Source organism: Canis lupus, chromosome 25, assembly GCF_048164855.1.
Source record: "Canis lupus baileyi chromosome 25, mCanLup2.hap1, whole genome shotgun sequence".
Taxonomy (NCBI): Eukaryota; Metazoa; Chordata; class Mammalia; order Carnivora; family Canidae; genus Canis; species Canis lupus.
This window is the reverse complement of record NC_132862.1, coordinates 30,804,826-30,820,422: the sequence shown is the minus strand read 5'-3', so window position 1 is coordinate 30,820,422 and position 15,597 is coordinate 30,804,826. Positions and strand designations below refer to the sequence as shown.

General features: G+C 36.2%; 1 protein-coding gene across 2 annotated transcripts in view; it reads right to left on the bottom strand.

Moving 5' to 3' along the window:
• Positions 1 to 15,597, bottom strand: part of SLC15A5 (solute carrier family 15 member 5) — an 81,806-nt gene that overhangs the window by 46,178 nt on the left and 20,031 nt on the right. For both annotated transcript variants that reach the window (XM_072797562.1, XM_072797561.1), the window contains exons 4-5: positions 7,963 to 8,183; positions 3,386 to 3,572 (exon numbers count right to left, since the gene is read on the bottom strand). In XM_072797562.1, coding sequence (XP_072653663.1) covers positions 3,386 to 3,572; positions 7,963 to 8,183 — 408 coding nt within the window. The remainder of the gene's footprint in view (positions 1 to 3,385; positions 3,573 to 7,962; positions 8,184 to 15,597) is intronic.

The following is a 15,597-nucleotide window of genomic DNA, read 5'->3' as shown; positions in this document are numbered from 1 at the left end:
AACTGAGCCCAGCATTAGGCCTCACATTGAGCTCTCTGCTCAGGGAGGAGTCTGCTTCTCCTCCTTCAGTGCGTGCTCGCTCTCTCTCTCTCTCTCTCTGTCTCAAATAAATAAATAAAATCTTAAAAAACAAGAAATAGTAAGGGTTCCAATTAACAATGATAAATTATTTACCTGCTATAACTTAACAATTATTTATAACTGGTATGTAAAATAATAATAATAATAATAATAATAATAATAATAATAATACAATGGCCTTAGAATGAGATGACTTGAATTCAAATGGCACTTAGTCTCTCTTGAGACCTTTGATCTATTAAATGATGGTTTATCATGAAGCTAAATAGGATAAGAAGGTGCGTAGGTTCAAATTAGGAACTCATAAAAGGAAATTTTAATATTGGACTAATTCACTTATGTAAATTACTACCAAAAAAACTACCCTGTTTGTGCTTGTATGTCCTGATAAAACTTGTTAATCTTCCATAATCATAAGCAGAATATGGAGAACTGAAGCAAACATCTAGTTTTAAAAGATGCATATCATCACACTTTTTTTTATATTCCCATAGCAAAATATTATGCAAATAAATGAACAAGTATGTAAATGAACAAATGAATGGAGTCTGGCTTAGAAACAACTGAATTCAGTATTCTGTACTCAGAGGAACATAGCTTTTTTTTTTTTTCTTTTAATGAGTCTAGTTTTTTCTTTTTCCTCTCCAACAAGTCTGTTACCAAACTTGAAGGGGAATATTTAGTTCATATATATGAGATATGTTAGGTAACTCTGCCTAACTTCCCTCCATCCATAAAAAACATACCCCTTTTAAAGAATAGAAATGATTTTAAATATGTAAGAGTGAAGAACTGTCCAAGAGAAAGTAACTCATATTTAAAATGAATTTAAGATATCTTATTCTCAGGAATGGCTTCTAATGTAGTTCTTTCAGCCATGTTGTATAGCATATTTTCCTAAAATGGCCCAATTAAAAAAATTAGTAATTAAGCATAATTTGGGAGCCCAGACTGGATTTCCAGTATACTGTACACGACTGTTGAAGTCTTTGCCATTTTGCAATATAAATTACCCCCTTTCTTTCCCACATTCACTCTGTTTTAATAGTGTACTTGCTGAGGGCTCCTGGGTGGCTCACTTGGGTAAGCCTTCACTCTTGGTTTCAACTCAAGTCATAATTTTAGGGTCATGAGATTGAACCCTGCATCAGGCTCCACACTCAGCATGGAGCCTGCATGAGATTCTCTCCCTCTCTCTCTGCCCCTTCCTGCATGTGCTTGCTCTCTCTCATTAAATAAATAAATAAATAAATAAATAAATAAATAAATAAATAAATAAATAAAATCAATCTCTTAAAAACTAGTGTACTTGTTGAGGGCATGTACAATGTCTTGCTTTTTGTTTATATCTTGAAATAGTGTTGGGCATTCACTAAATACTGGTTTTAGAATTTCTACAGTGGCAGACCAAAAAGTACTTTTTTAAGATTTAAGGATTCTCAAAGCTTAGTAAGATTTATGGTTTGCCTAAATCTCTTACAATAAATAATGTTGAAGTTAGTGGCTTAAGAACTATATCAACAAAGGTTATTTGCTAAGGTCCTCTATACTTGGAGATGGCAATGTACACCGAGGTAAGTGTAGTCATTTTGGATTCTTTCCAAAAACAAACCTATCCTGTGATGTGATCTGAGGTAATCTGGTTGATGGCTTTGGTAAATAACAAGAAGTATGTTCCTTAAAAGTAACTTCTACAAACAGAGAAACAGCCAAAAATATATAATAACAGGTTACTAAAAGGCTACATGGTCTCCACAGATCTCTAAAAGGAAAGAATTAAGAATAAGAATGGGTTAACCAAGAGAAGAAAATTTTCTAGATGCCTGACCCTGACTATTTCAATGGAATTACTTCTCAAGTAGACCATAAGACATTAAGTTACCATTACATGATATTTCTTAAACGTTTCAAATTCCTTTTTGCTTTCTGTTTATGCCCACCAGCTAGACCTGTTCCCTACACATGATAGCTCAATACTAGTTAATTTTTTAAAGATTATTTATTTATTTATTCATGAGAGACACAGAGAGAGAGGCAGAGACACAGGCGGGGAGCCTGACTCAGGGCTCCATCCCAGGACCTCAGGATCATGACCTGAGCCAAAGGTAGACACTCAACCACTGAGTCACCCAGGTTGTGCCTCAATAGTAAACATTTATAGAGCTTTCACTATGTGTCCGGTCTATGCTCCAGGCACTGAAGTCATCTGGAGTGATTCTGAAAGTCTTTCAGAACAGAGGGACCACAAATGTATCTAAGATATGCCCCTCAGTAAATAAAATAAGCGAAGTAGAAGACAGAAAGGTTAGGTGACTTTTCCAGGTCACCCAGCAACAGCTCAGTGGCAGATCAGAGGTTGAGGCCCAGAGCTCTGATTCTTAGGTTGAACCTGGTTTTTGCTATACCAGCACTTGTCCCCTGTTCCCTGGTGGTGCCTGAGGGAGCTCGGCCAGGAAGAGGCGAGTGTGATCAGAATGGGCTTCAGCTCCTTCTCTCCCACTGAAATGGGAGAAATTTTATTTTACGGTCTACTGCTTGTGTTCTGAGTAAGATGACCTAATGTTTTCCCCTTTCAAAAATGAGAGTAGAGCTTCCGTGTTCTCACCATAACAACAAGAAAGCAGCAGTTATGTGAGGTAGAGGAGGTGTTAACTAACCTTATTGTGGTAAACACTTTGCAATATATACAATGTATCAAATCATCACATCTTACACCTTAAATTTTCAAAATCTTATATGATAATTAAGCTGGAAGATGAATAAAATTGGGAAAAATGTTTGAAATTTTTGCTATGTACCTTACTTTATGAATAAGTATTATGTAGAAACTCTGAATCATACTAATAATTTTTAGTAAATTTTGCTACTGGCTCAGAAGTTAAAGCCTCCCAAGTACAGCCAGGCATTTTATGGGTTCGTTAACCTGTGTTACTTTTTTTATTTTTTTTATTTTTTATTTTTTTTTCCTGTGTTACTTTTTAAGAACATATTCAGCATTGACTCAGGAGTAAGGACTGCCTCCCTTGAGGGAAGATAGGCCATTTGGTAGTACTGGAAGTTTCACTGGGTCTTTAAATTAGCTGTGTCCTCTGAGGAAGCATAAAAGGATGGGAAGAAAATGGGCTGCTGATGTCTGCATAGAGACTTGAGGAGCTGGCTGTTATTCTTCTTAAATTCACCCTCTTCTCAATTTGCCAAAATGGGTCTCTACTCCAGAACATATAGCTAGCTTAGATCTTAGCAGAGTTTTTTTTTTTTTTTTTAAGTTACAAACAATTCGCTTGAGATGCTGAGTTGTACTTACTAATGCATGCCAACAAAAATGATCCATTTCTCTTCAAGGGAAAGAGGCAGGTGCTGAAATACTCCATACAAGGAGCCAGAATTAATAGTGGTAGGATGCTGATGACATTCATTACTGCAACTGGCAGAAGAAATCCATCCAAATTCAGGTTGGAATTCATGGTCTGCACATAATATCCTGAAGGAATCTGTATTTGAGGGAGAAAGCAGCCAGGCATTAAGATAGTAGTTTAACTCTGGAGAAAGCGTCCTGCTGCAGATGCCTTCTTGCCCTTTGTACGTTCTCTGTGACAGATGAGCAGGATGTTCCCCAGCTCTTCAATGTCCCAATTATGAGCTGACAAAGGGCAATATGAGCTCTGTTAGTCTATTGACAATATTACTGATCCTTTGATCCTTTATGGAGAATCTTTTGTCACTCAGTCTAACTTCTTAATTTTCCTATGGAAAGTAAAGGTGGCCTGGCCCTAATTTTGTGCTTAGGATGACACATAAGAAATCAAATAACTTACTAAAAAAATGTAACATTGCTTATAATGAAACAGACTTTTCCCTCAAACAATAAAATAAAAGACAGTACAAAGTATTATGGATGTTTGTTTTTACACTGATGAAAAAAAATGGAGGCTAGAAAAAAATCCTTTGTAAAGCATCTAGTTTGGTGGCAAAATAGATAGGAATGATTGTTACAAAGAAGAGAGGCCCAGTCTAGAAACACAGCACTTGTCACAGGCTGTCTTTATTGCCTTCTTGGATTGGCTTCACTTCTAAAATGAGCCAAGTAACACAAAAAAACGAGAAACAAAACATACTTGTGTTTACACTCCTGTTTTATTTTTTTTAATTTTTTTTTTATTTATGATAGTCACACACACAGAGAGAGAGAGAGAGAGAGAGAGGCAGAGACACAGGCAGAGGGAGAAGCAGGCTCCATGCACCGGGAGCTTGACGTGGGATTCCATCCCGGGTCTCCAGGATCGCGTCCTGGGCCGAAGGCAGGCGCCAAACTGCTGCACCACCCAGGGATCCCTACACTCCTGTTTTAAACTAAGTGTGTGGCACTTGCGGACCACAAAGGAAGCTGCATGAAAAAGGCTTGCATAATAAACTAAGAGATAAGAAATGAAAAATAAACACACAAAATCCCCCCCAAAACCAAAAAACCAAAACAAAGAAAACCTGTACCCCATCCCAAACCCTCAGAGTAGTAGTATCAGAATTTCTTCATTTTTAAAAATCCCTAGTCCTAAGTAAAAGCATAACCTTAACTTGGAGCCTTTCCAAGTATTCCAAACCTCTTGTTAAAAAGACGGTGTCACAGGAAGGAGGGCATCTCGTCACTTTTCTGGTTTGTGAACTTGGTTGCAATCACTCATCATTGTCACTCACAGTGCTTAGTATGTCCTTAATTCCCAGTGGAACACAAGGCTGCTAAGTGGCTTGGAGAGGAGGTCCCCCTGAGTCTTGTCCATAAGGAATGGATTCTCCAACCATTTTTTCTAGCTGTGCATGCACTGCATTAGGATTTCTGCCTTCCCACCATATTGGGAGCACAGCCCACCTCAAATAGATAACTTCCTGTTTGAAACTTTTCACTGACTCCTGTTATCAATTGTACAATTTGAGAGAGTATAAGAAGAGTTAGAGTCTCGAGTACAGCTGTTAACAAGCCCACCACTTACGAAATGAGCCTCCTACTATGTTAGCTATGTTAGCTATGTTAACTACCTAAAACCAGAAATGGACCACATTTTCACAGACATTCTTTCTATCTATATAAAATCTGTCCTGGTGATAATTCACCTTCCAAGCTTTCATTTGACCTTTAGAATTATAAACAAGGACTGCTTTGGTTGGGTGCAGACGGCAAGACTGAAGGGGACATTAGCTAGTTCTGCCCTCCTTCAATAAAATTATTAAGCACGTATCCCTCAATCAGAGGAAAATGAATGATTTTTTTTTTAAGTGCTGGCAGCAGATCTGCTCTAAGACTGAAAAGCTCCCAGCATAATTTGGAAGTTTCTGTTACTGATTTCAAATGAGAATTATTGTTAATAGGAATAAAGTTATTATCGGCATGAATCACAGACACAGAAACCTGTTAACTTAATAATGTGGTGAATGTACTATTAATCTTTAGTGAAGCAATATTAATATATTGCCTAATCTAAGAAAAGGCTCCAGTGTCTTGAAAGCTTGAAATCATTTCTGCTTCTGCCTCAAGTTCTGAAATCATCCCCTTTTAAAATTTTAAATACTTTTATTTCATACAAGCCTCTGAGTATTCAGAAATAATTGCTGTCAATAGAGATTCATTTTCACCTTTGAGTGGCCAGTAATGTCAAATGGCAACATCATCAGCCTTAATATCAACATATTTTAAATGTATGCCTCGGAACTGAAGGTCAATAATAGCTACTAAATTTAAAATATGGAATTCAAGGATGTTTTATTCTTGATACTTTGATCGCTTTTATGCTGGTGATTATTTCATCTGAAGGGAAAAATCTAATTTCAGCTTGTCCCATTGGAAGTTTTCTCTGCCTCCCTTGAGAAGTACATTCTAAACTTCTTCTTCTCCTCCTTCTTCTTCTTCTTCTTCTTCTTCTTCTTCTTCTTCTTCTTCTTCTTCTTCTTCTTCTTCTTCTGTTTGGATTTTCTGGCATAACATTACTGTGAATAATTTTGGAACCAGTAGGTGTTTCTCAGGAATTTTTAATGCAGCTGAAAGAGAGGCATTTTGGGTAATAGGAAAGTGTGGGTATTGATACCAGCACTGAGTCGGAATGCCATATGTTAGTGGGGTGACTGCAAGCAAGTTAGAAGTTATTTAATGTTTCTGAGCCTTGGATTTAGGATCATAATATCAGCCTTTGTAAGCTTGCTATGGGGATTAAATTGGATGCTGTAAAGTCATCTTTTCTGAGCTATGATACATATAGGTGATCAAAAAATAGTAGTTTTGTTCTTTGCAATAACTGGGCATCTAGATTTGGTGAGGGAGTTAAAAACTGGTTTATTGATATTTATGGTAATTTATGTCAAATTAAAAAATTATGACAATTTGCAGAAGAAGCTCAAATTTAGTCAAAAGAAATAGCAAGTGTCACTGCATTACGAAGATAAAGAATCAGCTATTTGCACAGAAGGTTTGAGGCTGGCTATGGACCACTTAGTAATTTTGTACTTACTATTAATTTTGCTTTTTAATATTTTTTATGATATTAAAGATCATATATATGGGTTATATTTTTGTGTTTTTGTGCTGGCTCCTAATGTGGAGTCAGGAGGGAAGTTGAATTTGCTAAATTAACTTAGCTTTCATGCAGTGTTTATAGCAAAGGTTCTTGGCAAACTTTTTTGCAAAGTTCTAGATAAAAAATGTTTCCACATACTGATTCTATTGCAAATACTCAGTCCTATTGTTTTCATGCATTAGGAGACCTAGTATGACAAATAAACAAGAATGGCTATGCTCCAATAAAACTCTATTTATTGTTCCTGAATTTTGAATTTGTTGTAATTTTCATGTCATAAAATATTTTTTCTTTTGATTTTCTCAAGCATATAAAAATATAAAAACCTTCTTATCTTGCAGGGAATGAAGAAAAAAAAAGCAGTGAGCTGGATTTGGCCTGCAGACAGTAATTTGCTGACCCCTGGTCTATTAGAGCAAGCTTTGTCCTCAGAGTCAGCAGGTGGATTTGTTTTTCCTTTCACTAATATTAACTATGTGACTTAGCTATCCCTTCCAGAATCACTTAATTTTTCCGAGTCTCAGTTTCCTCTTCAACAAATGAAGTAGTTGAGTAAGTTAATCTCTAAATTTCTTTTCAGCTCTACTGCTCTAAGATTTATGGATATAACTTACTCATTAGCCTTCTAAATTCAAAGTTGTGGCTTAGCAGCAAATATGGTCCTGAATTTCTTCAAAGACTTTATAATCACTTATATTTCTTCATAAGTTTGTCTTTGACAATTATCATATTAAAGTTGTTTTTTTTGAAATCACATTTATTTATGAAAAGTACTTTGGACTTGCTATTTTCCCTCTAATTTCTCCATAGCACAGGCACTGATTCACCAAGGAACTAAAGGTGGGTGGGGAAAAAAAAATCACTTGCTCATTAGTACATATACTTAAGAATACAGTGGAGGTGGTACTTAAATCAGTCAAGTTAGTTACATGTTAGTACTAATTTTTAAAGGCTTAATGAAGGAGGAAGGCCAATCTTTGGCTGAAAAAAGGTTGGGTAATTGCCCATAGATCTTGTATTTTCGTGTATTGCTCTTATGTCTTGTGACTATGCACTCTGAAATATCGTCCACATCTTCTGAAAGACATTTCCAGTTTTACGAGAGAAACAACATACTGGGTGCTCCTCAGGTATGCCTCAGCCTGACCTTACTTGTCTTTTGAAATTAAAGCCTATGGTGATGAGAAACATTTATAGGATGACTGCCTGACAAAGTTAGGCAGTGAGGAGAGTCTGATGGGCTGAAAATAAATATTTACTTGTAATGTTTACATACGATCATTTTATTATTCTTGGGTTAGTGCTAATTACCCTTCCTTACCTGCATAATGCATATTTTGTAGAGGAGCTGGAAAATGAAGAGAGGAAGAAGGGTGAAGAAATATTTTGTGTCTTCCACATGGAGCTCACTGTAGCAACCACCATTTTTTTTCTTGGCATGGTCTAACCAGCTTGTCACATCTCTAGCAAGACTGCAATAGTGCAGACAGCATATTTTCAGTGCATTAATAAACACCCCAAAGGTTGTCAGGAGGGAGCAACCTGCAAGTAATTCGAGATATTATGTATTAGTAAAGGAATTGTTCTTCAATTTTCCAAGATGTCAATCAGAAAGATGACAATTGCAAGGATGAAGGGCAGTAAAGTGACTGAGAAGGTTTTAGCACCCAAGGGGTTGAATTCAAAGGAACACTCTTCTGACAAGGGTTCTGGCATCCTGGTGACCAGCCCAAGGTGGTGCCTGACAGCTAATGTAAAAAATGAAAAAGATAAGATCAATGGGAACATACTAAAAAGGGAAGAAAGGTGACAAAATAAAACACCAAAGTAAGAAATTCCACAATCTCTTAGAAGTCTAACTCATTAATGAGTAAGACAACCAGAACTTTCTTTTACAGTTGTAACACAAAGAACTAGTACTATTTCTTAATATAAATTGTTATATAAATAATCCTCACTTGTCAGGTAGAGGGTGGTTTCTTATTTTGACATGGAGATGAAGAGAAATGTATTCTCTGCTTTGACTTTATCCTTGAATTTCAGACGTACGGTTAAACTTTGAACTCTTCAAATGACTTTATACATGTTGATAGTGTCACTAAAAGTTCAGATTGGATTAGCTGGCTTTTGACTTTTCCAGTAGTTTCATCTGGGTTTATATGGCTGTCACTTCAGCATCCGAAGCATTTTATTGCTTCAGATGTTCGCAGTCACTTGCTGCTTGTGATTTGCAACCTCACTGTTGCTTCTTTTATGATCTTTCAGATTCCACCTTCTCTTTGACTCCATTAGGACTTCCTGATACAATGAGATAAGCCCCCCCCCTTTTAGTTAGCAGTACAGCTGTGTCACCATAATTGTTACAATTTTTCATGGTACTCCCTTGACCATATAAATCCTCCCACAAATTACTAGACACCAAATCATGGTTGCAGAATAAGTGGTATAATAAATGTAAAAATGTTTGGGTTTCCCCCAGAGAAGGCCACTATAGAAATTAAAGGTATAATCTGATTGTTATTTTGTTTATGTTCAAATTTCCCATAATGAAATTCTACATGAAATACATTCTAACCAAATTCATATAAGTGCCACTGAGTATTGGTTTTTATATTTAAATAAAGAATATTTATTAAAAATTTTTATAGTTATAGAGTGATTATATTGATTTGATCTCTTTTAAGAGTTGTAATAGACCTATTATGTCAGCCTTTGATTAATTGAGGAAGCTGGGGGGCCTGGTAATTGAATATGGAACCTTTAACCTCTAAGTCACTGAATCAAATCCAGTCCAAATTGGTAGTGACCAAGAATGATTACAGCAGTGGCCCTTTGGTGGCCTCTGTGAAGTGTGTTGAGGTCAAGTGGAAGTATGTTGGAATAATTGCATCGCCTATAGGCTCATACCTGTGGTCACTATTGCCTCTTCTTAGTCACTATTGCCAGACACAGAGGAAAGCCCCAGGCGTGAGAATGCCAAGGGCCCAGAAACACCTGTGAGTGCTATGTCTATTAGGAAAGAATAGGGACATCTTTTTATTATTGCAGGAAGAACTGCTCTATTATGAGACTTTCTTAGCTATTTCAATTAGTTTACTTAAGACTTTAGTAAAATGAGAACTGAGAATGTCTTGATGAACAGTCTGGAGACTGAATTTGAACAGGTCTGGGCTAGGAGGCTTAACTTCCTGACATTTCCTTATGATGTTGTCTCTGTTGCTCATCAGCCTGCTCTCTGCTCAACTTTTGCAAAACAGGGATGTGTAGATGGTAAGGTTATTACTGGCATTAATCCAACTTACTCTATGCTTTCAAATAGACTTTATGATGATATGATCGCTATTCACAGCATGGAAGACTAATTCCAAGGATATTCTCCCCAATTTCCCTACTATTTTTTAAAACTTAGGCACTTATATTGAATACATGTTTTGAACCCATTTTTCCTTTTTTGTTTAAGCAAATCATTATTTGTTTCAAGATGAATTAACATCTGCTCTTAATTTTTTTTTAATTTTTATTTATTTATGATAGTCACAAAGAGAGAGAGAGGCAGAGACACAGGCAGAGGGAGAAGCAGGCTCCATGCACCGGGAGCCCGACGTGGGACTCGATCCCGGGTCCCCAGGATCGCGCCCTGGGCCAAAGGCAGGCGTTAAACCGCTGCGCCACCCAGGGATCCCCGCATCTGCTCTTAATGCATGGCAAATTGATATATGTAATCTTATTAAACAGTTGAATATCTTTATCATCTTATTTCTATTTTTTCTTTTTAAAGATTTTATTTATTTATTTATAGAGACACAGAGAATGAGAGGCAGAGACACAGGCAGAGGGAGAAGCAGGCTCCATGCAGAGAGCGTGACGTGGGACTCAATCCAGGGTCTCCAGGATCATGCTCTGGGCTGCAGGCGGCGCTAAACCGCTGTGCCACCGGGTGTGCCTATCATCTTATTGCTAAAGAGAAATCTTTAGATTATTACTTCTTAAACTAGCTGTGCTAAAAAAAACTTTTTTTTTTTTTAAGTTTCAATCATTATGGTCAATACATTTTAAAAATACTGCAAAATGTAATACCTAAATAATAACCTCATTTAAGAATAAAATAAAATAAAATATAAAATATAGGTTCTGACATTTTTATTATTAGATTAAACAGACATAAAATCTAACTTTATGTAAATATTTCTACATGTTTCTTCTCAGTGTCTGTATTTATTTTCTTGCACACCAGTAACAAACAGTTCATTGATCAGCACTGTTCCATGGACAAGACTTTGAATAGCACTAGCTTCAACTGAATACAACTTTGAAAAATAAATATATTTAAACAAATAAAATTATATCTGATAGGGTAATATGAAGCAACAAAAACAAAATGGTTAAGAACAAGAAATGATTGAGCATGAAGGAGGTCTAAAGTTTTAGCTAGGACAAGGAGGGCACATAATTGATTCCAAACAAATGTGAATGCAATCATTCATTCATTCAACATATTAAGTACCTACTATGTGCCAAGGGCTTTTGGGTCCTGAGAATATAATAGTGAACAAGATTCACAAATCCCTGAGTTTTCTTTATGGTGGGGGAGGCACTAAATAAGCAGAAAAATATTAGGCATGTTCAATGATGAAAACAAAATGGACCGATAAGGTAGACATTCATTATGGGATAGAGTATGAAGACTACAGAAAGAGTTGAAAATTGAACTGAGGATTGAATGACCAGAAGTAGGCAAAAGATATGGAAGCAGCATATGTGAGACATGTCATAGGGTAGAAATAAGCTGAGGGGCACCTGGGTGGCTCAGTCAGTTAAGCATCTGACTTTGGCTCAGGTCATGATCTCAGGGTCCTGGGATCAAGCTCAGGGTCAGGCTCCCTGCTAAGTGGGGAATCTGCTTGTCTCTCTCCTTCTGCCCCCACCCTCTGCTTATGCTCTTTCTATTTGTCTCTCTCAAATAAAATAAAATAAAAATCTCTTAAAAAGTAAGAAGAAATGAAAAAGAAAGAAAGAAAGAAAGAAAGAAAGAAAGAAAGAAAGAAAGAAAGAAAGAGAAAAAGAAAGAAAGAAGCTGAAAGAGGTTCAGGATCCATAAAGGCCAATGAGGCAGTAGCTCAGTTAGTAAGAATATTGAAGGAAGTGAGGTCCAAGAGTTGGCCAGGGATCAATCAGACTTTACAGGCTAAAGTAAGAAGCTTGGGGTCTGACTCGCATGTTATGGGAAAGTATTAAGAAATTTTATGCAGAGGGGGGATATTGTACATTTAAGAAGTTACTCTGGAAGTCTGGTAGTGGTGTGGATCATAGGTTTTAGAAAACAAGAAGGGAAGCTGCTAGAGGGCAAGAGGTAGTGGTAACTTGGACATAGTGATAGCAATGAAGAGAAGTGGACAGCAGGGGATATGTGTTTGAACAACCAGCAATATTTTATGATGTGGGGGGAGTTTGAAGAAATGAGACAATTTGAGGATGACTACTTATTCTTCCCTTAAAAAACTGGATGTTGGTGATTTACACTGAGATGGAGAAAACAAGAAAGGGGCTGGGTTACAGCTTGGTGAATCAGGGGTTGAGTTTTGGTCAGGTTAAGTTTGAGAGGACTATTAGATAAGCAGGGCAAAATGTCAATGCTCATCTTCAAGAAATGTATGAGCTCTTGTCTTCTAATAACCTATTTCCTTTTCACTTTTTGAGGGCTTATACCTTTTCATCCTTGTATTTTTATTTTAATGACGTTTTGAGAAGTAGCATTAAACACATGTGACTAATCCACAATTTGATTAGAATTCTTCTCTCTGAATTTCAAAATGTATATATATGATAGGAGAGGGGAGGTAAACTGTGTAGAAATGTATCAAATTGAAAAAATAAAAGTTTTGTGTGGTAAAAGAAATGTTAACTAGAAGTTGGATATACGAGTTTCAAGGTGAGGTCAATATGAACTTGGGCATTTGGTGCATAGCTGGCATTGAAAGTGGGATAAGAGATTACTTAAGAAAAAATGATATGAAGATATGGGGTCCCTGGAATGAATCCTAGGGTTTCGCATCAGTTAGAAGATGATCAGAGGAGAAAAGAAAAAGACTATCAAGGGCATTGAGAAGGAGTGGACAATGTGCTATACGGGTTTTAAGTCAGAGGGGAAAAGAAAGCAGGGGAAATAGTAAGCCTAAATTGATCAGCTGGCCTGGGAGGGAATCATAAGCTAGTTGGAAAGGGCAAGAAAAAGAATCGTACAGTTAATCTGTCTGCCCGAGGAGAGCAACAGTTGCCCCATCAAACCAGGGAGTTAGCTCTGAATGTCAGGAGAGATAATCCTGTTGAAAACATTGACATCTAAACATCACACCGCCTCCTTGGATTAATCCATTAGACTTAATAGAAAATTCATGCCCTCTGTACAAATAATTTGGGGTGCATGTAGACTCCGTTTAAAAAAAATCCATTGTCATTATAATTTTCAAATTGCTTTTCTGCACCAGGAGCAGAAATGGGAAGTTGAAAAAAAAAAAAAAAAAAAAAAAGGAATGAAAATGCAACTGAGACTTCAAGCTCTAGTTTAAATGTGCATGGCAAACACACCAGGCGTGCACATTTTAAAATAAAACAGATGAGCTATTTTAAATGTTTTATTGCAAAACTTAAAGATTGTAGCTATTACTATTAAAAAAAAACTTTAGAAAGCAATTTTTCTATTCTTTGTACCTTTAAGTCCTTGGCTCTGATGTTCTGCTCCTCTGACCTTGATCTAATCATGAATATCTATGCTACTTAATTATAATAAAAAAAGCCTACATTGCACTCTAGATGGTAGATGCACATTTTTTCTTCTTTGGTCACCTGCCAGTTCTCAAAATTATAGCAGTGGGAAGAAATGCAAATGAAGGCCGTGCTTGACAGCTAAACATAATGGAATGCATGGTCCACATTTGAAAAGTTACCTTAAAATAAAAGGTAGCATATAAAAAATCATTTCTTTAAGGTCACCTATGGCTTTGAATTACAGCTTTGAGGAATTTCCAATTTAGTCATCAGAGAGGAAGAAGCCAAAATAAGGATTATATAGTTTGCTAGAGGGAAGACAGAGTTTCACTTCATCATAGTTGGGTGATCTTATAACTTGGAAATAGAAAACAAAACAAAACTCAAAACTGCGAAGTATTCATTTTATGGAGTGTTGTATAAAGTAAACAACTCATGAAGATTTTCTGTCATATTTTTAATTGCAACTAATAATTTTTTCTTGTAATTTTCCAAAGACAGTTTACTTCATCTATGTTAAAATATGTAATATGAAGAATTATACTTCTGTATTGAGATAAATATGTTCTCAAACAGGAAATCAGGAAGCAAATGGATGGATGCCATAATAGTTTTTAGAAAATTTAAATCTAAAAATTATATATTTTTGTATGTGCGTGTAATAAATACATATATTCACAAAACTCCAGGATTATGTGCTAATTATACACTCTAGAAATAGCTGAAGTTGTCTTTCCATAAAATTTAGTACTTTACATTTTTCTCTTTTTTTGCCATGTGGGGCTGACAAAGACCATCCCTCAAATACCTTTCTGCATATTGAACCCATTCCACAGCCTGCTAGGAGGATATGCACTGCTTAGCTGTGATCCACAGACTACAGGGTCCTGAGAAATGGGGTCAGAAGCTCTTGTGGATGAAATTTTCTACACTCTTGATTGTGCTGTGATAAAATGAGCTGTATGCTGGGTGTCGTATATAAGTGATGAAGCACCGAATTCTACTCCTAAAACCAATGTTGTACTGTATGTTAACTCAAATTTAAATAAAAATTCTAAAACATAAAAATAAGTAAATAAAATGAGACCTAGCCTGAGAAAAATAAGGCCTGCTTTCTGGTTCCACATCAGCCATTTTCTGTGAGGTCCTTGGTAAGTCATTTAGTTTAATTATGCCTCAGTTTCTGCACTCAGTTTACCAATAACAAACACTGAGCATTTACCATATAAGACACAGGAATACCTAACTGTATTCATAAGTAGATCATTTCAACATAATATGGTGAAGATGTGCTGAAGTTGCCACAGGAGCAGAGTAAAACATATGGAATCTGAGCTATAAAAGGATACACAGTACCCTTCCCACCTACTTCACAGGTTGGGGGTGAGAATAAAGTAATGTTGGTGAAGGTACTCAATTTGTAAAAATACACCTCATTTCATCACTCTTAGTGATCATAGTTGTAGTAAAGACATTGATAGTAGTAAAAGGAAAATTATAAGAAATTAAGGTTAGAGTTAGACAAGATAGATAAAAATAGACTGACCACAGGAACAGAGCAAAAACTCCAGAAATACAAGTTGCTGTATACAGTAAAGCTGACATCTCAAAATAGTGGGGAAAATACAGACTTTTAAATAAGTGAGTTGGGATAATTTGATAGCTATATGGAAAACATAAAACTAAGTTCACTCTTAAAACCTATTTTATTTTTTAAAAAGATTTTACTCGTTTGTTTATTTGAGAGTGTGTGTGTTTGTGTGTGTGTGTGTGTGTGTGTGTGCAAGCAGGGGGAGGAGCAGAGGGAGACAGAAAATCTTAAGCAGACTCTGTGCTGACCATGGAGTCCATTTCAGGGCTTGATCCCATGACCCTGAGATCATGATCTGAGCCAAAATCAAGAGTTGGAGGCTTAGTCAACTGACCCACACAGGCACCCTCAAACTTATTTTAATATAACTTCCAAATGGGTCAGAAATGCAAAGGTAAAAAAAAGAAAAAAGAATATGAATACTGATAGAAAAGTTATGAGTGAATATCTTTATAATCTGGGAGTAAATAAAACTTTTCTAACGTAATTCAAAATCTAAAGCAATTAAGGAAAAGACTGATAAATTTTATTTTAAACCTAACCCCCCCCAAAAAAGACAAAATAAACTAAAAAATCTTGCATGTAGAAAATAACACAGGA